This window comes from Pestalotiopsis fici (assembly GCF_000516985.1).
Source record: "Pestalotiopsis fici W106-1 unplaced genomic scaffold PFICI_Scf_4, whole genome shotgun sequence".
NCBI lineage: Eukaryota > Fungi > Ascomycota > Sordariomycetes > Amphisphaeriales > Sporocadaceae > Pestalotiopsis > Pestalotiopsis fici.
Genome location: NW_006917094.1, coordinates 636,382 through 661,115, shown reverse-complemented (window position 1 = coordinate 661,115; position 24,734 = coordinate 636,382). Strand labels below are relative to the sequence as shown.

The window sequence follows — 24,734 nt, the reverse complement described above, 5'->3', positions numbered from 1 at the left end:
CAGTATTGATGTCATTTGCCACGTGCCATGTGTTTGTCCTCCCCGGAGCAGGGGTCTTACATGCCGGGTCACGATGCGGAGTGCGGAGTAGCAAGTTTGGAGAGCAATCGTCGACGATTTGGGAAGTAACCCCGATAGGTCGTAGGCCTCCAAGTGAGTGTGGTAGCTCTTGTGGGATGAGAATATCTACATGATTTTATTGCAAATTTCGCTTCCGTTTACAATTAGTATATAGTTTGAAATTACTCGTTGAAGATATTATCCTTTGACTATACTTTAGGAGCCCGCACTGATTATTGCCTTGACTTTTCTCCATGTACTCTTCTGCGTATCTTGCGTATAATGTACGCGCCATACAGAGGCCCTTGTAAGCACAACACGTCTCCAATCGATGATGCTCATTTTCCAGATTGGTAGCACACCTCCTTACATGCCCAGAGATCTGGTAGCGAATACTGAGATGGGTGTGTAGGACCCCGGCAATCAGAATCCGTGGGATTTGGGGAACCCGCGAGCTGCAGGGTAACGGACGGTGGCCACGCTACTTGGCCGGTGAACGAATAAATGAAAACAACTTGATCTGTCGCTGAAACTGAAAACTTTCAGCTGCAATCTCATGTCTTGATTCATTCTCTCACTATCCTCAACGCATCCGAAAACACAGACTGCCGGCACCTCTGCCGCTTCAAGGTTGAGTGCAATGGACGAAAATCTCGATGCGAAAGCCATTCAGGAGCTCGAGGAGGTTTTGCACACCAAGATATATCCCGGGACGGAGATTATGAAGGATGTTGGAACTCACCATTTTGTGAAATCGGCCCACGGGAGCGCAAATGTCTTGGTGCCACAGCCAAGCGACGACGAACACGATCCCCTCAACTGGACACCGAGATGGAAGGCCATCACAATGTTCTGTGCCACCCTCTTCTCGGTCGCTTTGAACCTCGGTCCATTGGCCAATGCTCCCATGTTTGGTACGGCTGGATTAATTGCGCTTTTGTTCGTGGGGAACACTGACGTGAATAGAGGAGTACATAATCGAATGGAACTGTAGTCTAGCAGACGCGATTCAGTTCACCGGCAAGTATGACCGTACAGCGATTCCATCGGGCATGGCTAACTTGTCCAAGGCGTCGCCATTCTCGTGCTAGGCTTTAGCAACTTTATATGGGTTCCGCTGTCTGTATGCTACGGACGAAGGCCAGTCTTGATTGTCAGCACCTTGATCTGTGCCATTTCTTCGATTTGGAGAGCCCGTGCCACCAGCTATAACTCGTTCATGGGAGCCTCGGTCCTGAACGGTCTGGCTGCGGGTCCTTGCGAGACCATTCAGCCACAAATCATCACCGACATCATCTTCTTGCACGATCGGGGAAAGTACCAGACGCTATATTTCAGCATGTACTTTGCCTCGCTCATGGTGGGGCCCATTATTTCGGGTGCCATGGCATCGAATGTTGGTTGGCGCAATTTCTGGTGGTTGAACACAGGCTTGCTGCTTGCCTGCTTTGTGCTCAATATATGTCTCTTTCCAGAAACGCGATACCCTCGACCTACCAACCTTGAGCAAGCCAACATCACTACTGCTGCCGATCAAGGCGTTCTCACCACCAAGGAAGCAAAAGAGACCAATCCGTCGACCGATCCAGCTGATTTGACACCGGCCGTCACCCATCAAGACCCGTGGCTCGGCCGCGGCAAGCCTGGCAAGGCGCAATTCAAACTCTTCCAGAAATATCACGGCAGCATACTCCAGGAACTATGGGTACCCTGGTATCTTCATATCTTCCCCATTGTCGAGTTCGCGTCTTTTGTCGTGTCCTTTACGGCCAGCATGTACCTCGTCGTAAACCTCTCGCAAACGCAAGCCTTTGCCGCGCCCCCGTACAACTACTCGCCGCAAACCATTGGCCTCTTCAATCTCGCCGTCCTGGTCGGCGCCATCATTGGCTTGCTGACCAACGGCCCGTGGTCGGACTGGGTCGCCGCTTACCTCACCCGCCGCAACGGCGGCGTGCGCGAGCCCGAGATGCGCCTGCCCGCCATGATACCGTACATCGTGGTCATGATTATCGGCGGCGTCGTGACCTCGGTCGGTTACGACTACCACTGGCCGTGGCAGGTCATTGTTATTGTCGGGTGGAGCTGTCTCGGCATGCAGGTCGCGGCTCTTCCGGCGATTGCGTCGACGTATGCCATTGATAGCTACAAGCCCGTCACCGGGTCCTTGTTTGTCGCCATCACGGTCAATAAGAATGTCTGGGGGTATGGCGTCAGGTACGTTGTTTAAATCATGGCCATGATCAAAGTTGAATAGAGCTGACAACAATCCGCAGCAAATTCTTGACTCCGTGGGCGGAGCAGAGTGGGTTTCGACCGCCAATACTAGTCAACATGGCATTGACTATTATATTCTGTGCAACGAGTATCTTCTTTTGGATCTGGGGAAAGAAACTTCGAGGTCTCACCAAGGATTCTTTCGTACACAAGTTATGATGAGCTACACCCTGGCTGGAAGAAGCAAATAGTGTGCTTTCGCACTTCTTCACCACAATTCAAGCCTGAATGAGGACGTGGATAAGAGTGTACGTGATGACAGAGATTGTGTCGGGCTGATGTTCGGTATATGCAGAATTGACCAGCCAGGCTGCCACGTCCCTTGCCCTATGGCCTAGATCAACGAGAGCGAGTTTTGAAAGCAACACCTGTGGGCGGCAGGTTAATACCGTCTTTCAAAAAGATGCTCAAAACTTGCTGATGTAGACCCTCTACTGCTGTTAATCATGTAACTACGAATCTCTTTTCAAGAAGTATCAATTGATAGACAGCAAACTAATGACAAGTCCTGCCCTTTGCCCATCAATACCATCTCATCATAGATAAGCAATTTCTCCAAGCAAACTCAAGGTTTCTAAATCAAATGTGCACTAGTCCTCATGATATCTGCGAGTCAAGAACGTTGCAACCAACGCCTTCCTCATCCGCGTCCCCAGACCATGCCAAGGCGCTGGAGGAATGAAAATAGCGAGCCTTTTGGGATGAACCCGGAATATGTACTCTCCCACAAGGCGGCGAAAGACCCTGTAAGTAGCATATCAGTAAATGTGGACCGATATAATAGTCTGTAGGGTATAGTGGTTAACCCACCTTCCACCGGACCAAGCTCAGCAAATCCCAGTGCCTCGACGATCATAGGAGCCAGAATTACCAAGATACCAACGGCGATGATGGTAATCAACCCTGCAGTCAGCACGGGATGATCTCCCGCAAACTCGAAAAGTTCATCAGCAGCCTTGGCAGCCTCATCATAAGCGATAGTCATAGCTTGTCCCATCTTTTCTCTCCCATCTCTCAGAGCCGCCTTAATACCAGCCAGGATATTCTCAGCGATCCATTCTGTCCAGCTTGTGGATACAACGAGGTCATTAAGCTGTGCCTCGAGCTCTGTACCATACTTCTCTGCATCACGCAGGATCTCAATTGCATTGTTTATAATATCCCGTTGCGCGGCATTCGAATCTGAGATACGCGGTGGTTTTGTCGGTCTTGGCTTGTCGCAGATCACCGTATAAGCAGAGAACGTTTCGTTCCGGGTACTGACTGCCCCGTCGGGGCGACAACAAGAGAGAAGTGTTGTGAGTCCAGCCATTGTAGGGAGAGTCGAACGTAGACGAAATGGAATTGATGAGAGGTTCCCAGTGGGATTCGTTTGGGGAGACGGTTGCTATTATATCTTTGATTTGTGTATGTGGATCAACACATGCTGCGAAATATACTTTAGACCTTGGCCGTTATCCCATCCCACCCTCCTTATGCACGGGTCAAACGACCGGGAAGCCAATTTTCTGCAATCAGCAACCTTATATGACCCCTCATAGATTAAGGTGACACAGAAGTAGCGGTAAGAATCTGACAAATCGACTGCATGTAGACAATTAGAATACTCGTCTTTTCATAGTAGGAATCGCTGTGTAATTGCATACAGGCAGGATTTGCGACATTGATTCCCGGTCAACGATCATTATGGATGATTTGTGTAAGCCACTCGGAGTCTTGAATGCAAATTCATGAACTCGTTGCGTGGCTCTTTGGGAAACCATATATATGTGCAATGTCCAGTGTTAATGGACCAGCCGCTATGTAAACGTGCTGAATGTCGGACGCTCTGATTATCATCGACTTGGGCCATAACGCACACCCTCAAGTCCTTCACCGAATGATATGCAAATCAAGGTGCTGATTACAGTATTCGAGTATGTAGTGACGGGACAATTTTATGTGTTTCATACTTGAAAACGATCTGTTTTGATGTATACGTGCCCTGTTTCATCCAGGATACCCAGCGGCGACCGCCTTGCCAGTGATAATATCTCGTGTCAACAATCCATTATCATAGTTCAGCTGCTAATCCGTCTACAAGCTTTCGGCAAAATTCGCAGTCCTTCCACTCTCCTCCGAGTTTCAAGTGCTGACTCATTGATTCACAAACGTCATTCAGTTCTGGCTCCTGCAAGGCCTGTGCCTCCCGAAGTCTTCTTTTCTTGGACTTCTTGTCTTTCCTGCTCAAGAGTCTTGATAGCTTCTTTGCTGCCGGGCCTGTTTCCTCCTGGTGCGGTACTTCAACTTCCGAGCGTTGAATCTTCGCTGAATTTGAAGAATGGTCCGATGCCGTCGATGATGGTGGCGTGAAGACCGGAGAACTTGAGTCTGTTTCTGAGCCGGGGACAAAAACAGTTTCATCTTGACAGAGAGGTTCCAGTACAGAATATTCTCTGGGAATTTCTCCAGATGTGATCAGTACTTCGGCAGGATCAGCATCGTTCATGATAGGTAAAGTTGAAGCACTCTCTTCCACAGGGTCCGGGTCAGGCTTAGACTCGCAACATACATGCTCGTCGTCGTATGCGAGTGCAGATAAGGCTCCATATTGTGGGGCATTGGGAGTCGCATTGTCACACGTGGGCTCAGGCTTTGGCATGGCTTCATACCCTCTAGATTCCACTGGTATCAATTCAGGCAAGATATCTTGGCACGCGAACTCAGGTTCATGTTCGGAACTGTAGGACGAAAGCTCGGCCTTAGGGTCAGGTTCAGGAACGTGTCCACAGGATAGAGGCTCATGTTCTATGACAATGTTAGTAAAAGCGAAGTCAAAGAAATTCATAATCACGCAGTTACCATTCGATCCATTGATGAGCTCCAGTGCTTCCTCGCGCAAACACAGAGCGCTGTGGAAAACCAACTCGGCGATAGATGACTTTGGTCCAGCACTGGTTGGTTCAGTACTCTTCTTGACTTCATGGCCAGCGAAGAGCGCCCTCATTCGATCCTTCAAGTAGCCGCCAAGCCAGATATCATCTTTGCTTGGATGCGGATATACTTTATTCAAGGCAGCCAAGAAAGGGGTAATGGGCAAAGACTCTCCTAGCCTCTCAATCTCGCTTCGAGCCTGCTCCTTGAGGGAGTTGAGCTTATAGTCCCACGCGACGGCATAGACATGAATGCACGTCATGAGCTCGTCGAGCTTTTGTTCCTGATGTGTAGACCCTTTCGGCGCCAAGCACTGGAAGGTTTCTGTGAAGAGATGATGGACAAGGACATGACCGACCTCCTCTGGAATATGTGTGAGGTGAAGACTGTTTGCCAAGACGATATTACCAACAGGCAGGTTGGAGCACTTCTGGAGGAGTTCATTGGGGACTTTCATCGCATTGGCATTGGCGCCGAAGAAGACTTTGATGTACGTGCTTGTGTATGGCCTGAGATGATATCAGGAATAGGATCAATTGCAGTCATAAGAGAATGACTCACGAGCACGATGGGCGAGGGTCGACCTCACGGCTACCAACGTTGGGTAGTGCGTCAAAGCTTGAAACAACAGATACCTTCTTGGACTTCTTTGCCATTTTGATTTTCGAAAGTAATGGACGGATGAATGGGCAAGAGACGATAGAAAGTTATAGAGTAATGGATGCAAAAAGTGTGGAATTATTCGATGAGCGCGATGTGATAGATATCTATGTCGAGCTCAATCACTATAACCTCGTGCCAGGCATATGCAGGTTCCCCCCCCGGTCCCCGCTTACTCCTCTTCCTCTCTCCCCCCTTGGGCAGACTCCTATATGTTGTCCCATGGAATTCAGAAACGATCTGCCAATGACGTTCTTATTTGTGCCAGTATCCTCACTCCGCTGACCCGTCACAGTGCAGTCCCAAATAATAGTTTGTTGCGGGAGGCCCACCAGAATTGATGGGCGAGGTTGTGTAATTTAAGGTTCGGCTCGTGACAACTCTCCACGCGAGTCTGCGCGTCAGATCTAATTGAATGGTAGTACATAAAGCTGACGCGGATCAAGGCGATTCGTTTTTGCTGCATGAATATGCAAAGGATTGGGCAGCAAACGACAATTGAGGCTGCCAAGTTGTTCCTCATATCTCATGATATCAGTAGAATAATCCATGTAAAAGATGACACGGGATTGAGGAGACTACGTTTGCATCCCAAAAATCGGGGTTCTAAACTCTCACACAGCTGCAGAACTGGGACAAGTTACAAGCTTCAGGCAAATTTATTGAACGGCATATCAACCAGGTTGATGCATGGCTCGTTCGTACAGCTGATTTGACGCATACTGAAACGGAACGCTGGCGGAGCACCAAACAAGGAGATATTGAGATAAAGTAGCATTTTTTAATAAGTATCACCTTCCGTGACTTTGACTCGGTGTTCTCGATGTGACACAAGGCACTGGTGGTGGTGGTTGATGCGGGCTGCGAATGACTGTTTATCTGCAAGCTGTCTTGATACTCTCCACCATTGTACAAAGAGATACAGATGCTGTGTTTTGACTGGCCCTACATTCTAATTCAAATCAAACACTGCAATCGGCGAGCGTGGTATGCCATGGTGATTTGCTGCCGTCCAACCCCAACGTTATGCCCGCAACTCGAATTGCGTCGTCTCCAGCCGAATGGCCTACCAATGCGAGCGCAGACTCTTATCTCGTGGCCTATTTACATGCATGTCGGCTTTGGGTACCGTGACTTCAGAACATGCCGATATAAGCAGCGCGTCCACCTTGGGGGAAAACAAAAAGGAAAAAAGAAAAAGAAAAACACCCAGGCCACATCCCCTCGGCTCAGACCCTTCTTGTCATTTTACTCATTTGCTACACTGGAGAAAGTCCGGCCTCGTGACTTGTCCCTGTTGTTACTATACACAAATAGTCGAAAGTACTTGTAGCTCATCTTGAAGTCTCCTTAAGACCTTTGTATGTATCTACTATCCAAATATCCGCCTACCTCATGCGACGTATCGGGTAAAATCTGGCTCCTGGACCTAAAAGTCAATGAATGAATATTGGTGATGTCTCATTCGTCGCCTACTGCAGTAGTTGGCTGCCTCCTCGACGTGTCTGCTTCTATGCGCCAGGCGCTTGAGACGGGGAGCTGTTCCAATGATTTGGCAATTGAGCGCCTCCGCGCAGGACTTCGAGCAATCTTGAAGCTTGTAGAGGCAGAGCAGCGACAAGATCCGAATGCCCTCGTCTTCGTGGGCGTTTTTGGTTTGGACACTCAAGCAGGTTGTCCGCCAGTGGCCGATCTTTGTGGACCTGTTGATGCGCTCTTACGAAACACTGGCGATTGCAAGTCCGGTCATGACCTTCTCATTGCTCGGGCCAATAAGGAGCGGCGCTCGTACATTGCGAAGTATATTCGAGAGAAGCTTACGGATGACGAGGCGCGCATCGTTGACATGCACCTGGAGCGACATCCAGATGGGGTCAGCGATTTCGTTAATGCAATTCCGCCTGAAGAGACGGTGAACAATAAGAGGACACGGAGTCGGTGGATTGGGGCTGCCGTGGGCATGACTGCTGGCTGTGCGTTTACAGCGGCGTTCCCTCCAGCAGCTCTTTCCACTGGTGCTATCTCTGGTGCTATCTCTGGTGCTATCTCCAGTGCTATCTCCAGTGGGGCTGGGGTTGGCGGAGGTGTTCTAGGAAACAAAGTTGCAGACCAAGTTGCAGACAAAGCCATAGACAACGCGGCCGAGAAATCGGAAGCAATGCAACTTGCACGCCGTATATGTGCGGAGTGGCTGCAAGACTTCACTCAGTTCGAAGCGCGACCAGTCGGTGATGTCGTTCGCCTGCTCAAGCAAGTGCAGAGGCGTTCAGAGGTCGACGAAGGTCGCGAAAAAGAGACAACGGGCCATTCTACCTTGCTCGACACACTTCGACGGTACATGTATGGTTTAACACCGATGCAAGAGGCCTTGAGGCAGTCATTAGTGGCATTTCACCAGCATGTTGGGACCGAGAAACGCGTTCTCGTTCTTGTGTCGGATGGCATTTCCACTGACGGCGACCCATTGCCGCTTGCGCGCAATTTACAGCATGCCAAAGTGAGCATAGCAACGATTTGCCTCACTCCTGACCAGATAGTGAGCCGCCGACGCTTGTATTACCAACCAGCAGAAGAGTGGGACTCGGGGCAACACATACTTTTCGACATGGCAACTCGGGTGGCCGGCGTGACGCATCCGATCCCAGTACTCACCTCTGTAGGTTGGGAAGTTCCCTCAGCTGGTGAGGTCGCATTGTACGCTACAGTGTCCAGCTCCGCGGCGCTCGATGAATTCTGCTCATTGCTCCTGTCGGCACGTTTTGGTTCCGCAGATGCAATCCTAGACGTCATAGGTCGCATCACCCACGACTCCTATATCAGCGATGAACATGTCCTTAGGTGCAAAAACCCCTCTGATCAGGGTGATGCGTTTACCTGTTACGCACACGCCACCGCTGCTGTAGTCCACATGGCCCTCCTCCGAATCGTTGGTCGTGAGGATGACTACCCCAGCATCGAAGAGATTCGCAAACGTATTGAAGATGAATTCCCATCACAGCCGGGTGGGCAAAATACTGAGCAAGTTTTGACAGCTGCTACTAATTGGTATCGACCACTTCGATTTCGTCTGGTGGACGAGGACGGTGCCCGTCAGGCAGTGCTCCGCCGGCGTCCAGTACTAACCACGTTCCATCTCTCAGAATCGGGATGGGATGTGTTTACCAAGCACTTTGAAGAGCGACTTGACCCCCTTGAAGAGCAATTACCCACCCTCAGATGTGATCAGATGACTGCGTACCGCTCACAAGGCAATGGGGGAGGGCACGCTGTTGTTTTAACCAGTTGCCGTCCTGACTCACTTACCTTTCTCAACTCATGGGGCGACGAATGGGGGAATCATGGCAGCTTCGCCGTTGAGGACCACACTGTATTGGAGCTAGATGGCCCGTCCGGAAGATACCCCGTGAGGTTCTACGATGTGTACTGGTTGGAGAGTGATTTGTCCCCGACAGAGCATCAAGCGTACAATTGGAAAGTGGAAAATGAATTGCGCTGTTACGCTTCTCAATATCCGAGTATTCTTCAGATCCAGGCGCGCTGTCCTCATTGCCACACGAATGCGGCCCTTGCTGACTTTACAGGGCACATCGGCCAGGTGCAGTGCGGGCACTGCGCCCGGTCCTTTAAGCTTGAGTCAGGGCATCTTATGAAGGCACTATACGCTCCCGAAGACATTGGCGCTGCGTGATGAAAAAAAAAAAAAAAAAAAAAAAAAACCTTCTCAGGATAGTGGAACTACATATCATAAACTATCACATGATTTTTTGGTATATACGAATTGAATTGCTTTGTTGAGTCGGCTCACTTTGAAAGGCTTTATCCATTTTCCCGTAATGATGTACTATTGTAACGATAATTCCACGGCATTGAAATTAAAAGGATAAAAAAGTTAAAGATACAAGAATAATTTAAAATACGGTTCAAATTCTTATTATAGATGTAGTAGAAAAATGCAATCAATGTGTTAACATTCTAGAAAGATCGATCTATTTTTTTGAGACAGGCAACGTAAAACAATGAGAGATATATTTCCAAGTATAGATGCCGCCTCATTGTAGATGGTGGTTCTTCTCACCTTTGGGCCGAGCCAGTCTCGACCAACCATTCTTCTCACCTACCTAAAAGAGTTTGGAACCCGGTGCATTGTCAGATTGAATCTGCATGTTACCAAGGGAGCAGGGCGTATGCAGTTCCCAAAGAGATAATCTGAGGCTGGCGAATGCTTTGCATTGTGATTTGCAGGCATCGCAAACTACAGCCTCTCTAAGGGGGGGGGGGGGGGGGCTCAAGATGACGGCCAACCAGTATGAGCTTTGCTAACTCACCGAGCTGGGTTAGATGGATATGCAGCTATAAACCTTATTTGAATCCGAGTTATGAACCAATACCGAGTTCGAAAGGGCATTTACCCAGAAAATTGTCAGGCCAGTCTGGTCTCGTGCGACAGACAGATCACGTGGAGATGGTTGTACCGAGACGGCGGCAGGCCATGTAACTTGGAATTGAATCAACGATGTGAGCTGGTGAGCGGATTGATGCCCAGTTTTGAGTACCAGTCTCCCCCCGTATGTGACAGCGCTGGGTAATCTGGCGCAACTGCTGATCAGGACATTTATTTCATGGCCGAATTTGTGTTCGTCTTGCGAAGCGATTGATATTTCACTACACATGAGGTATATTTATTTGTAGGATCGACTGGCAATATTTAGACGAAATGCGCCAAGAAACTATACAACTTTGAAAACTGCAGGCATTCGAATCTGGAAAATCATGTAAAATTGATATGGAATGCGCGGCTACTCATGGCTATGGCCACGTTGTACCGCATATGCGTGGTCGCTTAATGCAATGAGGCTGAGCCATCATGATATGATCGTCGGGATTTTGAAAGCAAGTATAGTGCTTTATAGGCCAGATTGGATATAGCCACGGGTTAGCCCTTCGGTGAATGACTGGGTCGCGTATGAGGGTGATGTCATGTTTTCAAACAATTTGATGACGTTTCATGGTTGTAAAGTATCGCTCGGGTATCCAAGTGAACACGGCCCAACTATCGTGATTTTATACCCCAATGCCGTCGATGGATCTAGACGTCTGCTCTCCATTGGATGTGACATTTAGGCAGCCACCCGATGCTATCCCTAACACTGCTTCCTGGATACTGTCGAATCTTGCGTTTCTTTCATGGCTTCACTTATGAGGATTTTATGTATGTCTAACCTAGGTTTTGTATTTTGTGATAGCTCACATATTTGCAAAGTTTGTCATTGGTAGGCTAGCAGCTGTTGGGGCGAGTATATCGCGACAAGCGACATGAAAATAATTGAATGGAACAGATGGTAGGGTCGTTGTCCACTTGTGTATATAGTTCACTAATCAATCGCTAATGGATTATAATAATTCAATCGATATGTCCATTTTTGTCAATCTATTGTGGCTTTCAGAAACGAATCGCACGGCCTTTCCTTACCGAGGCGTGTTACTCAATATACTCATCGTCATTTGAATCACTAGAGCCGCGGCCAATATTGTCTCACAGGAAGAACAGCTTTTGTCATCATTTCAAAATTCTTATACCCAAAAGAGGAATAAATAACGGCGTAATCAGAAAATGCAGAAATTCGCTTATCCCCCACTGCCGAGCAACGGCAAAATCTATATTCGTCTTGTGAGACTTTATCCAGGCACCTTTGACGAAGATGTCTGCATTACCATGCGACACGAGATTTTTGCCGACAAGACCGCAGATTTGAGCAACAGCGCTCTTGGTCGTCGGTCTGACCGACCTATCTATGAGGCCATTTCTTACGCCTGGGACAAGGGTGATTTGAGACCAGCTCACATCTCCGTCAGATACGCTAAAGAGTGCAGAGATGAGAGCCCAAACGCAGTGGTCTCTGACCTTACCACTGCAGCTCCTGTTGATGGATGGCTGCCACTTGGACCCAATGCCTTGTCCGCACTGCGTCACTTTCGCTTCACAGATCGCCCACGTGATCTATGGATAGATTCCATGTGCATTGATCAGGGAGACAGCATCGACAAGGGCCGACAGGTGGCCATGATGGGTGAAATCTATGCGCGCGCAAAGGCGGTGCTCGTATGGCTCGGAGAAGCTGCGCAGGACAGCGACCTTGCCATGACCTGCATGGAAGATGTTGGTACTCAGGTACGATTCGAAAAGTCGAGTCGGTCTATTTTGGCTACTCCCGATTGCCGTGATAATTCCCTTCTGGACCGCAGCATTCCAGTCCCCTTCTCGGTAGATGAGATGCGTGCAGTCTACCACCTGTTGAACCGGAGGTGGTTCGAACGCCTGTGGGTCAGACAGGAAATCACCTTGGCAGATCAGAAAACAGCAACCATCGCATGTGGCTGCAAAAAGATGCTCTGGAAGGTAAGAATCTGCATCATTTACATCTTGTCCGTCGTTATATCCCTCAAGCCTCTGAATCCATCAGAAATATACTTACTGCAATGAAAAAAAAGACGTTTTACAATGTTTGGGGTTTGCTACAACGCAAGGCCTGGCCGCAACAATTCGAACTCAGCAATAAGCTCACCTTTCGTCTCAGCAATCTACGGGGCTTCCTCTACCAGTCACGATACATCAATCTCCCAAACATACGTTTCAACCTCGGCCTCGCAGGGTGTAATGATCCTCGAGATCGCATCTACTCAGTAAGAGCACTCCTGCCGAGGAATATCCAGGAGCACATCAAGCCAGACTACACTCTCCCAGTCCCGGCCATCTACCGTGCTGCTACTATTGCCTACATGCACGAGATGAAAGATGTCGACTTTCTTTCGCAGTGCCGACTCCCAAATCGATTACCATGCTGCCCCAGCTGGGTTCCGGACTGGACTGACATTAGACCTATTCTCGAGGAGCCTTGGCCACTCAGGTTTCAGATAGCTTCTGGCTTTCTGAGCACACAGTATACAGAGCCCAAATCGGACAGTCTCGACGTACATGGAGTGTTTGTGGCAAAGGTGGCCGCAGTCACGAAACCAAACATTGACGGATATTTTGACGTGAACTGGGCGAGGATCAGAGAAGTGCTGCGTCAAGAACCGCGGAGCCTGGACGATCCCTGCCCTGGAAGCTCAATGACCATTGGAGACGCGTACACACGGGTCCTGTGCAGCAACAGATTCGCCGAAAATTGCTTCGATCCATCGACTCTTCATTGGCCCCGCTATGAGGTTGCGAAGAGACGCCTGAGTGAATTGCACCGCGCCACGAAGAGTAACAATCAAGACGTCAGCGAGGCGTTGGTGTATAATAGAGCAAAAGATGCCACTCTTCTCAACAGAATCACATCCGAGTGTCTCGGTAGACAATTGCTTTGGACAGAAGATGATCTTCTCGGACTTGGATCCTTGGATGCGCAACCAGGAGACCATATATGGGCAGTTCTGGGCTCACGAGAACTTCTGGTCTTGCGACCCAAATCCTCAGAGATGAAGGTTTCCTCCTTGCAGGACAAGACGCCCATTTATCAAGCTGGTGGTGGGTGCACCCTAGTAAGCAACTTCCGATGTCATTTCTCTCCTTCTCTGGATTGTCTCATGAGCAAGCATTGCCCAAATTGGTGCTCCAAGCGAGCAGGCTCAGATAAATTACTTGAAAGAGCTGCTACAAACTCATTTATCTACCCGAATGGGCAATTTCTAACACATGTTGTAGTTCGGGCACTTTGAGGGTGAGGCTGTCCTGGGCCCAGTGCCCAATAACATCAAAATCATGAAGCACCGTGCAGGAGCAATGATTTTTGAAAACACGGCAACAGGAGATCAAACACTTCTTGACCCTCGCTTGAACAGTCTCGGGGTCGACCTAACGGCGCTATCTGCGAAGCTTGAAAAGCAACAACAGGAGAATGCTCTAGATGAGCCGCATCCGTGGCTAGAGATTACTGACATTGATTATTTACGAGCACGGCTGAAACATATGGGGCCGAAGCTTCAGGATTTGCATATAGTATGAGATGGTCGAGTGTCCACGTCGGGTTGCATCATGCAATCATAGATACAATATTGGTGCTAAAAACATGGGGTATTGATAAATAGATGAAATAACTTGCCAATAGCGACGATACGCTACTCTCGTCTCGACGAGCTGGACTTGGCGGAATAGAAATCCGCCACCCAATCCGAGATCTGACTGATTTCAGCCTGTTGTGCCGCTTCAATGGCTGGATTGCTGATACCAACGACATTCCAGTCGAACAAATCATTGCAATGTCGACTACCATTGATGACAATCACGGGCGCGCTATCGCTACTACTGAGCGGGCCGCCTGGTCGAAAGATTGACGAGACCGACGCAGAGCGCCACGGATCGAATTCGCCATTGGAGTACAAGATACGCGTCGTGGCTGTATTGGTCCACCCTCCTGTATGATCATTGACTTGGACTTCAGTTCTTCCCTGGACACTGGCCATATGTTTTCCTTGATCGGTTGGAAACCACTCTTGGCATTGTCGTTCCATATTCTCGGCAGTTGCCAGGCGTGTAAAGAGCGACGGTTGGCCAGGAGGCGCTCCACTATTGCTTGTTAGTCTCTGCCCTTTGCTTGAGTCAATCCCTGGAAAACATACGTCGGCGACCAAAAAAATGGTTCGTTGCATGTCATCCAGATCCACTGGCGGCCAAGAGGGTGATTTGGTGATAGGTCGTGATATACTTGGAAAGAAGTATTATGTGAGTTGAAGCACTGAACATTCATAGAACCAGACCAATCACTGTATCCATAGTCCGCACAATCTATCAGAGTTAGCCACAAGTAACGGCCGATATCAATACTGAACCATCTACTTACGATCTGGCAAATATTTCGACGTGTACCAATTCGCGAAATTCGGCAAGGCTTGTTGCAATCCAACGCCAGCATCACTATAGTTTCTTGACCGACCCGGCACGGCCCCTTCAATCGCGTCGCACATCTGATAGAATTGGGAGTATCCTGTTCTAGGCGTGATTGACTGCCAAAGAGTTATCGGCGCAGTGATAGCGCCAGCAGCATCGTCGTCGTGGTTAAGATCTTGCACGGCAAACATTTGCTTCAACTCTTGTTTCTCCTGGGTGCTCCCATGGAGAAAAATATCGTCAACATGTTCGACAATCGCCGCATAATCATGGCTACAATTCCGAGGCATGCCCTGAACCTTTTGTCAGCTCATTACCGTAATAAATCGTTGTGTTGGTAGCCGTTATGTACCATTTGTATCGGATAGAAATATGTCCAAAAGTCATAGATTGCTTGGACGGGAGCGCTACTGGCATGATATGCCCAAAAGACTCCAGGGGCCAACTATGTCTTGTTAGTTGACAGGCATGAATGGTTGTGCTTGAGATATACCTTTTCGATCCACGCTGCTAATGCTCCGGCGTAAGAGCCACCTACCCAAACCCACGGCTGTTCCTCTGTTAGCACAGTCTGCTGTAATAAAAGCTAGATGTAGTGCCCATACCGCCTGGGGCGCGTTTGTAGCTCCGCTGGTGTCAAACGGGAGCTTGACGTTTTTGGCAAAGTTGACAAAATCGGCTATAGCTTGATCGATTGTGAGATATTGCAAATTCGCCACTGTCAAATTTTGATAAGGACTAGACTGTCCCCAATATCTGTCTATAATCTGAATTAGACCTGGCAATCCGATGAGGAGAACTCGGTGACTTACGTTCAATGAGGACAACCGCTCCACCGACAGCCTTTGCGTACATGCCAGGAAGCGTGCCATCTGTCAGGAAAAGACCATACGTGCTGGCTGCATTTTCGCCGGGAGTCACGAGGATAATCTGCAATGATTAGCAAACTGCAAGTCAAGTCAACCTGTTTCTTTGTCCTTACGGGAGAGCCTGGTCCCTTCCAAAAAGTAGCATTGTACCAGTATGATTGTTGAAACGTGCCGACAGAGGTATCATTATGGTTGATCAGCTGCTCAAAGGTACCGTTGCCGGATAACGGGTCTGACCTGTCAACCAGCCTGCGAAACTGGTGGTCCTCCAGACTCAGATGCTCGATCGAAGGCATTCGTGGGAATAGACCCAGCACGGACTGGTGCCATACCGCCCCGAGAAGCGGAAAAATTAATGCGGCATTCCTCATTGTTGCGGTGGTCAAGAAGATGAAGACACACCAAACTCGAAGGATCCAGAAGTGGTGCACTTATCAGTGCCCAGTCATGGAACCCAGATGGCCTGAAATGGTTGATATAAGCTTTGACCGAGACTACCTGGCCCGGTAAACCTTTTTGTGATACAAAACCACGAACTACACAATGGAGCGCCACAATTTGAAAGTGGCCAACTGGTGAAATGAGTATACCCTCCGGCCATATGGCAAATGCCGCTCGTCCATATGAATGCATCTCGGCGGCTGATGTGACCACTTTATCTCCATAGGTGCTGATTGGTCAGTCAATGGGATTATAGGAATCCGAGTTCGGTGGTTTACCACGTGCGAGGTGCTCGCTACTGCAGTTCCTGTGGGTGCGGCGACTTCAGTGTCGCCAGCCAGTTGTGGCTCTTTTTGGGAAAGTCATAAATGTGCAACTAGAGGTCGTCGCTATCAAGGCCAGTGGGCGTACCAATTAGGAAGGTCATGACACCAGCAATGCTAGAGCAGAGAATGCGCAACATATGCAAGCGAGACTCTTGGTTGGATCATAGAGTACCATGCATCAGCCTTCTTTTGATGAAGTCCCCGACTGGATGGCGGAAAGATATTAACAGATAAATTCGAGTTGTGATTGACCAGACTGAGTGCGACTACACTCACCAAAGTCAGGAACAATTCTAATCAAAACATTAAGACTCTGCCAATGAGTTGAGAAAAGGACAAGATTTGGACAATAGAGAGTAAGGAACCACGAGATCGAGGTAGAAATGTGTGACGCGGCATTGAATCGCAACTGCTCTTCCTGGAGTTTGGCTGATAAAATGCGTACGCAAACATGACTGCGAACACACGGGGCTTGGCCGCGTCACTGCCTCCAAGGCTCCAGAAAAATGACAGCCGGCAATAAGCACCACCTCGTACGACGCGGTTATAATATCGGAAACTTTTCCTTTGATGGTGAGAATATGCAGAATCATTTGACCAATGCCAGGCAATACATGTTGGACTGGTGATGAAAGGCATGGGGCATCGGGACTTGCAAGCATGAATGTGGTGGGGTCTGGCGCCAGAACAAGACTGCCCCGACTCCGGGCTCCCGCACCGACGATCAGTGGGTGTCGGGGGTCCTGTTTCGTAGTAACAAGCATTGTACCTACCTACTTGACAAAACTATCTCTCCATGGCAATGTTATGTTCACATCAGCTCTAGGGAACGGCCTGGTGCTCTGTCCATAATCTAAAAAGTCAAAAAGAGCGTATAAACAAAGATGTAGATCGAGGCTAATAGTTGCTCCGCGCCACTACAGCCAGATATAATAGTACTACACATAGTAGAATCGCGGTTGTTTCAGATGACCGTGCAGACGGACCAATCACTTTTTTGTCTGCCCAAGATGTGCTTTTCAGTTGGGTCTTGGTTATTCTCTTCCTGTGATTGAAACAACCTGCCCATACCAATCATCTTTGTAAGACGTTTCCGTCTATTATCAATCGTCTGTTGGTGTTGATCCCCGGCCCCGAGTCGGCATGAGCCTCCGTGGATTCGTCAGTATATGACGTTTCTTATCATGCAGCATCATGCGTCGGGGTAACGAAGGAATCAACTGAGAGGAACGGAAGGGAAAAGATTAAAAAAAGAAAAGAAAGAAAAAAGAAAGATGGAAACCATGATAACTTCTGCAATAACCCCGACATGAGTCCTTCGCCATAAGAAACAATCGTACTAAGTATCTGCTGTAGCACCTATTAGGTAGTAATTCTACACAGTAACGTGTTCATTGGTCAGTGTACACAAACCCACCGAGACGACCCGCTAGCAAGGTTGTGGCGGGGGTGTGGGTTTCCCTTGTGGCTTGTGTCTGATCCAAGCGTCCAGTGGCTTGACCTTGCTTGCTCCAATTGGATCATCGAGGTTCAACATCACGACCGAGAGATTGAGTGCTCCCGCGTACCGAACCAGCAAAACCACAAACCTCTTCCATCGCCGTCTTGCCTTTGCCCCTTAGCGAACATGGCCGGAAGCTCTTTCGAATCGTTGCCGAGTAAGCGCGCATGCCTCGTAATCCAATTGGGAGATTTTGGGAGGGTCCTAATTCGCTAACCACGGAAATGTTGGAAAAAAAACAGAGGCAACTCGCGAGGAGATGCGCGAGGCCAAGCTCCCTATTGCCTACCGAGACAGCTGCGCCAACCTCTTGATCCCCCTCAACCGATGCCGGGTGGACACCTACTACCTTCCGTGGAAGTGCGGCGTACGTTGCAATTGATCCCCCCTCTCTCCGGGTACTCGAACGAAGCGAGATATGCCATCTCCGCTTCAAGACGAAAGAAGAGAAGCGCAAAGCCAGAGCACTCATCCCAGAGACTAACTCCTTGGGCAAAATATACAGGACGAGCGACACAGTTACGAAAAGTGCCAATACGACGAGTTCAAGAAGCGCGTGGCCAAGATGAACGAGTTGAGGGAAGCCAAGGAGGGTGCCAGAAGCAATTAAAGAAAGACCAACTAGAGAGAGACGGACAGACAAGGCCATGACAGGTCAAAGTGGAAGCAAAGGGCATGAAACTGTGTACATATACCCAGTGTTGGGAACGGCTACTCGGCAAACGAAATACAACATGAACAAAACACGCTTCCTATCGCCTTTCTTGATACTTTCTTGGAATGGAATGGGGTCAATTGTCTTGAATGAAGGCGCCTTCAAACGAGTGGCAGGATTGTGAGATGGACAACTCCAACTGGTGTGCATAGCACGAGTTGCTATCGATTGATTCTACTAAGTCTCATTTGGGCCGAAATATTCTTGCTGAGAGGGTCAGCATTATCAAGCCGTACCGGTCTGGAAATTTGGAGACAGTGACCCCTCGTGGCCGTGAGATGAATACGATGATGGGTTCATTGTGACTTACGTGACCAATACCAGCACCATAAGGCTATAATCATTACGGTGGCATGTTCAAGAAGCTTGTTCATGTGCATTGTCAAGACTTGATAAACTCAAAAGTGCTGACCGGGTATATAGTAAAGTCTACGAATACTACCAAAATTCTTTGACACGCAGTTCTACAGGTTCGTTGGCTGCTTGTCTCGAAGCGCCTCAAAATCCAAAGGCAATTGCCTCCTAGAACTTTGCACTTGATTTGCGCCCCTTGTTCAACCTCTTCATGGCAGCAGCCGCACTCTCCATTCTCTTGAGTTGAGATCCATATGAGCTCTGCGAGGCACTAGCTGCCCTGCTCACTTTTGCGGCCTTCTTTTGAGAAGCCACTGGAGCCGAAGAACTTTTCGGAAGGCGGGTTTTCTTGACCCAACCCGATCCTCTTGGTAGACTGGCAGGAGAAAAATCGTCCTTGGCCAGGTCGTTGGCCGGAGAGTAGGTATCGTCCTTGTCATCGTCGGCATAATGTTCAGTAAACTTCGGCTCGTCGCTATCAGAGCTGATTTCTAAAACTTGCGTGCCGGGTGGAAGGGAGAACCTCGAAGAGGAAACTCTTTCCGACTTTCTCCTTGCCCCAACAGGAGGAGGGGAGACTCGTTGCTTGATACGAGGTGGTGGTGAAGATGATGAGGGGATCGGATATTCTTGAACAGGAGCTCGACGACGAGAAGTGGGCGGAGGGGAGATTGCAACATCCGTCCGGGCGTGAGTTGGTAGCGGGGACAGCCGATCAGATTCAGGGTCGTTCCCCATGTTCCAATCGTTGTTCACGGCGGCGCTAAAGGAAGAAGATGTCACGGGTAGTTTGGATGACTTGGACGCGAAGCTGTCGCTTATCTTGCTGACACTTTGTGAAGTTTCATCCTCGTCATCGTCATCAGAGAAACCGTCAAGTTTTCGCATGGCCGCTTCATACTCTAAGTCGCGTTCACTGGCCCGCTGAGACTTTTGGGATCTCAAAATAGAGAGAAGTTGCGATTTTGAGGGACTCTGCGTCTGGCGAGATGAGACTGCTGTACACCAGACTGTGCCCAAAGAGGCGAGCGAACAAGGAGTAGAGGCATTCGAGTCCGCCACGTCCTTATTCGACGGACTTTCTTTCATTCGTGGCGTCGATTTTTTTGGAGTATCAAAATCCTTACCCTTTTGTGGTGAAGGGGGGACTGGCGTTGTTTCCTCGTCATGATTGCTGTTTGCTTGACTATCTCCTGTCGCAGCAGGAGCGTCAACATCGTTCATCTCCGCAGAGTCATCAGTCATGGCTCGGAACGACAGTGGCTGATCAACGCCCAAGTCCATGGATAGATCAAGTTGCCTTCCACTGTGAACGCTGCTTGTAGACGATGGAGGCGCTTCAGGTCTGGGGTATGTAAATCTCGGCGTCCCCATAATGACATCGGTCTCGTGAATTTGGATTGATGTTTCATCCTGGTCGTGAACCGGGTCAGAGACCATCATGTCCACATTTGGTGCTGATGCCGATGGCGTGGAAGGAATGTCACAAGAGGGCCCCAAGGACTGCTCGTCGCCAGCCGACAAGCCATATAGCATGCTTGTCGTTTCGTCGTGCAATTGGCGTGAAGGGCTACTGACCTGTGAAAGGTCAGATACTGATTTCTCGGCTGGCGACCGGGCTTTTTCCGAATCTTGGAGGGAGGGATCTTGTGCAGTACCTTCTACCAATGCTTCGGACTCTTGGTCGAGTCCATTTGTGACGGCAGCGACGGGAGTCTTCACTTTGTTCTCGCTAGCATCTGAGCAGGATTCTTCTTCTGGGGGCACCGTGTCATCGAAGCCTTCAAAAGTCGTGTCTTTCAAGTCGGTAGTACAATCCACATCAGCAGTGACTTCCTCTGGTTGGCTTGTAGTTTCATCAGTGACCTCGGCGTGGGTGGAAATTTCCTTGGGCACTACGGGTTCTGTGGGCTCGTCCTCGATTGACGGGATTGTAGGCTCTTGACTAGCTTCTTCTAGGGGTATGGCCGGCTGCAAGACTCGGGGCTCCATGATGGCGGAAAAACTGAGCGTACGATAGCCTTCGTTCATTCGTCTCGTCTCCTCATCTTCTGCTTCATCTTCTGTATCAGGCGCGTCGAACTTATCATATACGCGTTGACCTGTCAGATCGTCGTATTGTTTCTCTGTTTGTTCCAGTTCTCGGTCGCGTTTAGCCAGCATGACCTCTAAGCCCGTTGCGTCATCATCGATCCTACAGATGACGCCGGTCAAGCTGAGCACCTGAGGTTGCCAATTGGTGGCCTTGGAAAGAATGAATTGTTTCCATGTTATGACCATGCCATTCTGGGCCTCGCCAGGACGGAGCGGCAGCAGATCATCCAGGTTCTTGGGTAGTGACGGTAGATCATCAATGTCGGTCAGGCGCGTGGTCTCATCCACGTTTTTGCTCACATCAGGCTCCTCCACATCATCATAGTTGAGCTCCATGGGAACATCATCGAGCTGCTGTGCGCTGTTAAAGGTTGTGTCCTGATAGTTCTCTACCCAATCGTGGGATTCGTCGTGGGACCTTGAGCGGCTATCATCTTGTTGGTAAAAGTGAGACTGGTTGCGTTCAGCCTTCTTTCCTTTCCCCCCACGCTTGTTGTTCTTTTGAAACCAGGCATTCTGTTGTTGCGGATCCCAGCGCTGCACAAAAGGGAAAGGTGGTTCGCTCAGCTCAACTCCCTCCTGGCAACATTCTACAGCGCGGTAGGTGATCTTTTCTCGCCAAGCATTTTCATCAACGTCGGCGGACTCCTTAGGCTTCTCTGCCTCAGGCTTTTTGGTCTCCAGTCCGTCGGCAACTAATCGAGCGTTTTGCAATGGTTTGACGTCTTTCATGAGCTTATCCCGTAGCTTTTCTTCGTCATCCTTGCTCTTGGGATTCCGTAGGCCGAGTGCGCCGAATAACATTCGTCGACCTGCCCCAAGATCTAGACGGCGTCGCTTTTGCGTGGAAGATGGTGATTCTTCCTCGGCATTGACGGTATTTCCTCCAGTCACTGTGCTCGAGGGTTGCTGCGATGTCTGATCAAGTTTTGCAGGAGTAGCTTCGTCTCGTTTTCGCTTCTGGCTGACCTGAGAGCTATCAAGAGTGGATTCACCACTAGGACCGACCTCAACACCACCGCTGGCGAGGGCTTCGAGGAGAGCTTTTCGCTTGGCCTCAAAAAGCTCTTTTTCAATTTCTGCCTTGCTCTTTTCAGTGGTCTTTGTTGAAGAGTCTGGAACAACTGAAACGGATACATTTGAGTCCGTCGTTGTGCCCAGGATGGGGCTTTCTGCAGACTGAGATTGGGCCGCCTTGTGCTTGGCCGCGACTCTACGTCGAGCATTGCGCTTCTTGGTCGATATTTTGCCTGCTCCAGGAACGCCTGTGTATACAGCTGGTTCTGAACTCGGCTGTTCTTGTGAACCTGCACCACTTGGTATAGCCGGTGCCGATTTCGAATTTGGCCCTGCCTTTTCCTCTGACATTTCTGTTTCTTCACTGTCAGATTCAGAGCTTGTATCTTCATCGCTGCTGTCGTCTTCGGAACTGTCATCTGAAGATGTTTCATCGTCCGCATCAGAATCCTCGCTGCTGCTAGAACTAGCAACCGGACTGGTTGGTCCGAGTGCGTTGCCTAATGATCTCTGACCCCGAGTGATGGCGCCAGTTTTTGCTGATCGTTCTTCAGGGGCACTGTCGCTGTCACTATCGCTGTCGTCATCGCTGCTGCTCGTATCTGAAGCTTCGGGGCCTTTGCCCTTGGCCGCATCGCCATCGCCGCCAGATTGCTCATCACTAGAAGAGGCATCATCCGATGACGACTCGTCATTTACTTCGCCCTCCTCGGAACTCGAGCTGGTGCCGCTGCTTGACGTTTCCTCCTCATCCTCGGCGGACTTGGCTTTTCCAGGCTCCTCGAAACTGAGCCTGCCACTGGTGAGAGTTTGCGACGTAGACTTGCTATTACTGTCAGATTTATCGGTCTCGAATGACTTGGATATTGCAGCCATAGCTTTCAAGGCATTCCCAGACGAGATGGATCCAGGGGGTAAGCCTTGGCGATCAAAACGTCGAATGAATGGCGTGACTTCGTCATCATCATCTTCATCGTCGTCCTCGTCTTCTTCCAAATCCTCGTCGCCACCAACGTCTCCATCAGCGACTCCGTCCTCTTCAACAGAACCTTCGTTACTCTCCTCGGCAGAATGATCATCTCTGTTTCGCCAACGCTTCAGAAGCTCAGACTCTGGCAACTTTGGCGCAAAAGCCTGCGACAATGTAAGATAAGACTTTCGCAAATCTCCCACTTCTGCCGCCAGGACCTCGCGGCAGACTTGAACAGGCGCCGTCGGGAATGCGGTGAGAAGAGCACCGACTTCATCCTTGGGTTTCTCACCAGCCACCCGTTGACCAGTAGGCTCTGCACTGGTAGTGTCGTTCTCTTTCGCTGTGGCACGGGAAGCCCGACGACTTGTCTGCCTGGTTTCATTGTTGGCAGAACTTTTCGAGACGGGGATTTCCTCGTCGTTTTGTACATGGTCTTCTTCGGCGCTGCTCTGGAGGTCTTCGAGCTCTTTTTCCAGGTCGTCTTCGGCTTCGTCTTGCTCGTATTCCATGTCATCATCCTCGTCTTCCTCGGAAGTGTGCTCCATTGAGACATCGTCTTCGAGCTGCTCATCTTCGATCTCCTCGTCGTTCTCGTTGCCAAGATCGTTGTCAGAGTCCAGATTATCAAAGTCAGCCGCTATCCTCACGCTCTTTCTGCGACTCGGGATCTGATCTTCTCCATTGGTGAGAAGTAGCATCGGCTCCTGCTCCTCTTGTGGCTCGCCGTAATCTGCATCATCTTCATCATCCTCGTCCAAGTCATCTTGTTCTGTAGGTCCGACGCGCCGTCGCTTTCGAGGCGGAATGTCAAAGACTGGTCGACCTCTTGGTGCCCCAAGCAAAGGCCTTCCAAATGCCAGGCCATCAATCAAATGCCTTCCATCGTTTGATATCTGGTGGCGCCCGCTCACTCGGCGTCGTCGGATGTCGTCTGTGAAGAGTGGCCGGATGCTAGGAGACTTGTTAGTTCTCTGCCAATTTGTGATGTGGGAGGGACTCACAAGACTTGATCATCCTCCTTCAAGACACTCTGTACAGGCTGAAAGTGCAAACACTCAAAGTAGACACCGTCGCTGCCTTTGAGCTCGACCGCATAATCTTCCAGGCCCCAATCCGCGCTTTCCAAAGGCAGAATTTGATTAACATCTTCAAGGAGCTTTGCAATGGTAGGCTTGTTCTCCAAAGGAACAGGCCAGATAATATTTGTCTCAGGAAGGCCGTTGCGACGAACCACCAGGCGCAGTCGTAAATGCGAAGCCATCATGAAGACATGCGCAGGTCGTACGGGATAGAGGGCGGGCGAGGTGTACAGGGCGCCTGTTTCCACACGTCCAAATGTCGCTTCTTTCTGGCCGTCTAAATGTGAGTTACAAGTTGCTGAAAATTTTGACAACGTCTACAGAGTGTCATGCTGGTCAATAGAGGGGGTTAGAGTGCCATGTCGTGGATTTACTCTGCATCAAGAGATGCGACAGCTAGAGAAATGTTATCGATTTGTGACGCGATTAAAGCTTGAACATTTAGACCCGCGACAGCGGGCCAACGCGCTAGCAGAGACCAGTTCAGTTTGCGCCAATGGACCCTGGAAAGCGGCAAGAACTCCATCGATAGTGGGGTAACCACTATCATGGCACTCGACGTATTGTGAGTGAGCGGGTAACT

The 24,734-nt window shown here is 49.6% G+C and overlaps 8 protein-coding genes across 8 annotated transcripts; 4 read left to right on the top strand and 4 right to left on the bottom strand.

Annotated features, from left to right (window-relative positions):
- Positions 1-700: 700 nt before the first annotated feature.
- PFICI_06179 (uncharacterized protein) lies at positions 701-2,496 on the top strand (the record flags this gene model as incomplete). Its single annotated transcript, XM_007834760.1, has 4 exons — positions 701-974; positions 1,027-1,092; positions 1,131-2,277; positions 2,337-2,496. The coding sequence occupies 4 exons, from the start codon at positions 701-703 to the stop codon at positions 2,494-2,496; spliced, it is 1,647 nt and encodes a 548-aa protein (XP_007832951.1).
- Positions 2,497-2,977: 481 nt separating this feature from the next.
- PFICI_06178 (uncharacterized protein) lies at positions 2,978-3,649 on the bottom strand (the record flags this gene model as incomplete). Its single annotated transcript, XM_007834759.1, has 2 exons — positions 2,978-3,081; positions 3,148-3,649. The coding sequence occupies 2 exons, from the start codon at positions 3,647-3,649 to the stop codon at positions 2,978-2,980; spliced, it is 606 nt and encodes a 201-aa protein (XP_007832950.1).
- A 741-nt stretch (positions 3,650-4,390) lies between these two features.
- On the bottom strand, positions 4,391-5,906 carry PFICI_06177 (uncharacterized protein; the record flags this gene model as incomplete). Its single annotated transcript, XM_007834758.1, has 3 exons — positions 4,391-5,124; positions 5,179-5,759; positions 5,812-5,906. The coding sequence occupies 3 exons, from the start codon at positions 5,904-5,906 to the stop codon at positions 4,391-4,393; spliced, it is 1,410 nt and encodes a 469-aa protein (XP_007832949.1).
- Positions 5,907-7,366: 1,460 nt separating this feature from the next.
- Positions 7,367-9,598, top strand: PFICI_06176 (uncharacterized protein; the record flags this gene model as incomplete). The annotated part of the gene is made up of 1 exon (XM_007834757.1): positions 7,367-9,598. One exon carries the CDS (start codon positions 7,367-7,369, stop codon positions 9,596-9,598), a length of 2,232 nt encoding a protein of 743 aa, XP_007832948.1.
- A 1,923-nt stretch (positions 9,599-11,521) lies between these two features.
- Positions 11,522-13,900, top strand: PFICI_06175 (uncharacterized protein; the record flags this gene model as incomplete). The annotated part of the gene is made up of 3 exons (XM_007834756.1): positions 11,522-12,307; positions 12,400-13,437; positions 13,601-13,900. The coding sequence occupies 3 exons, from the start codon at positions 11,522-11,524 to the stop codon at positions 13,898-13,900; spliced, it is 2,124 nt and encodes a 707-aa protein (XP_007832947.1).
- A 113-nt stretch (positions 13,901-14,013) lies between these two features.
- PFICI_06174 (uncharacterized protein) lies at positions 14,014-16,022 on the bottom strand (the record flags this gene model as incomplete). The annotated part of the gene is made up of 8 exons (XM_007834755.1): positions 14,014-14,461; positions 14,515-14,680; positions 14,736-15,075; positions 15,135-15,227; positions 15,276-15,332; positions 15,388-15,542; positions 15,595-15,712; positions 15,765-16,022. 8 exons carry the CDS (start codon positions 16,020-16,022, stop codon positions 14,014-14,016), a joined length of 1,635 nt encoding a protein of 544 aa, XP_007832946.1.
- A 2,023-nt stretch (positions 16,023-18,045) lies between these two features.
- PFICI_06173 (NADH dehydrogenase) lies at positions 18,046-18,529 on the top strand (the record flags this gene model as incomplete). Its single annotated transcript, XM_007834754.1, has 3 exons — positions 18,046-18,076; positions 18,162-18,286; positions 18,425-18,529. 3 exons carry the CDS (start codon positions 18,046-18,048, stop codon positions 18,527-18,529), a joined length of 261 nt encoding a protein of 86 aa, XP_007832945.1.
- A 627-nt stretch (positions 18,530-19,156) lies between these two features.
- PFICI_06172 (uncharacterized protein) lies at positions 19,157-24,333 on the bottom strand (the record flags this gene model as incomplete). Its single annotated transcript, XM_007834753.1, has 2 exons — positions 19,157-24,023; positions 24,074-24,333. The coding sequence occupies 2 exons, from the start codon at positions 24,331-24,333 to the stop codon at positions 19,157-19,159; spliced, it is 5,127 nt and encodes a 1,708-aa protein (XP_007832944.1).
- Positions 24,334-24,734: the final 401 nt, after the last annotated feature.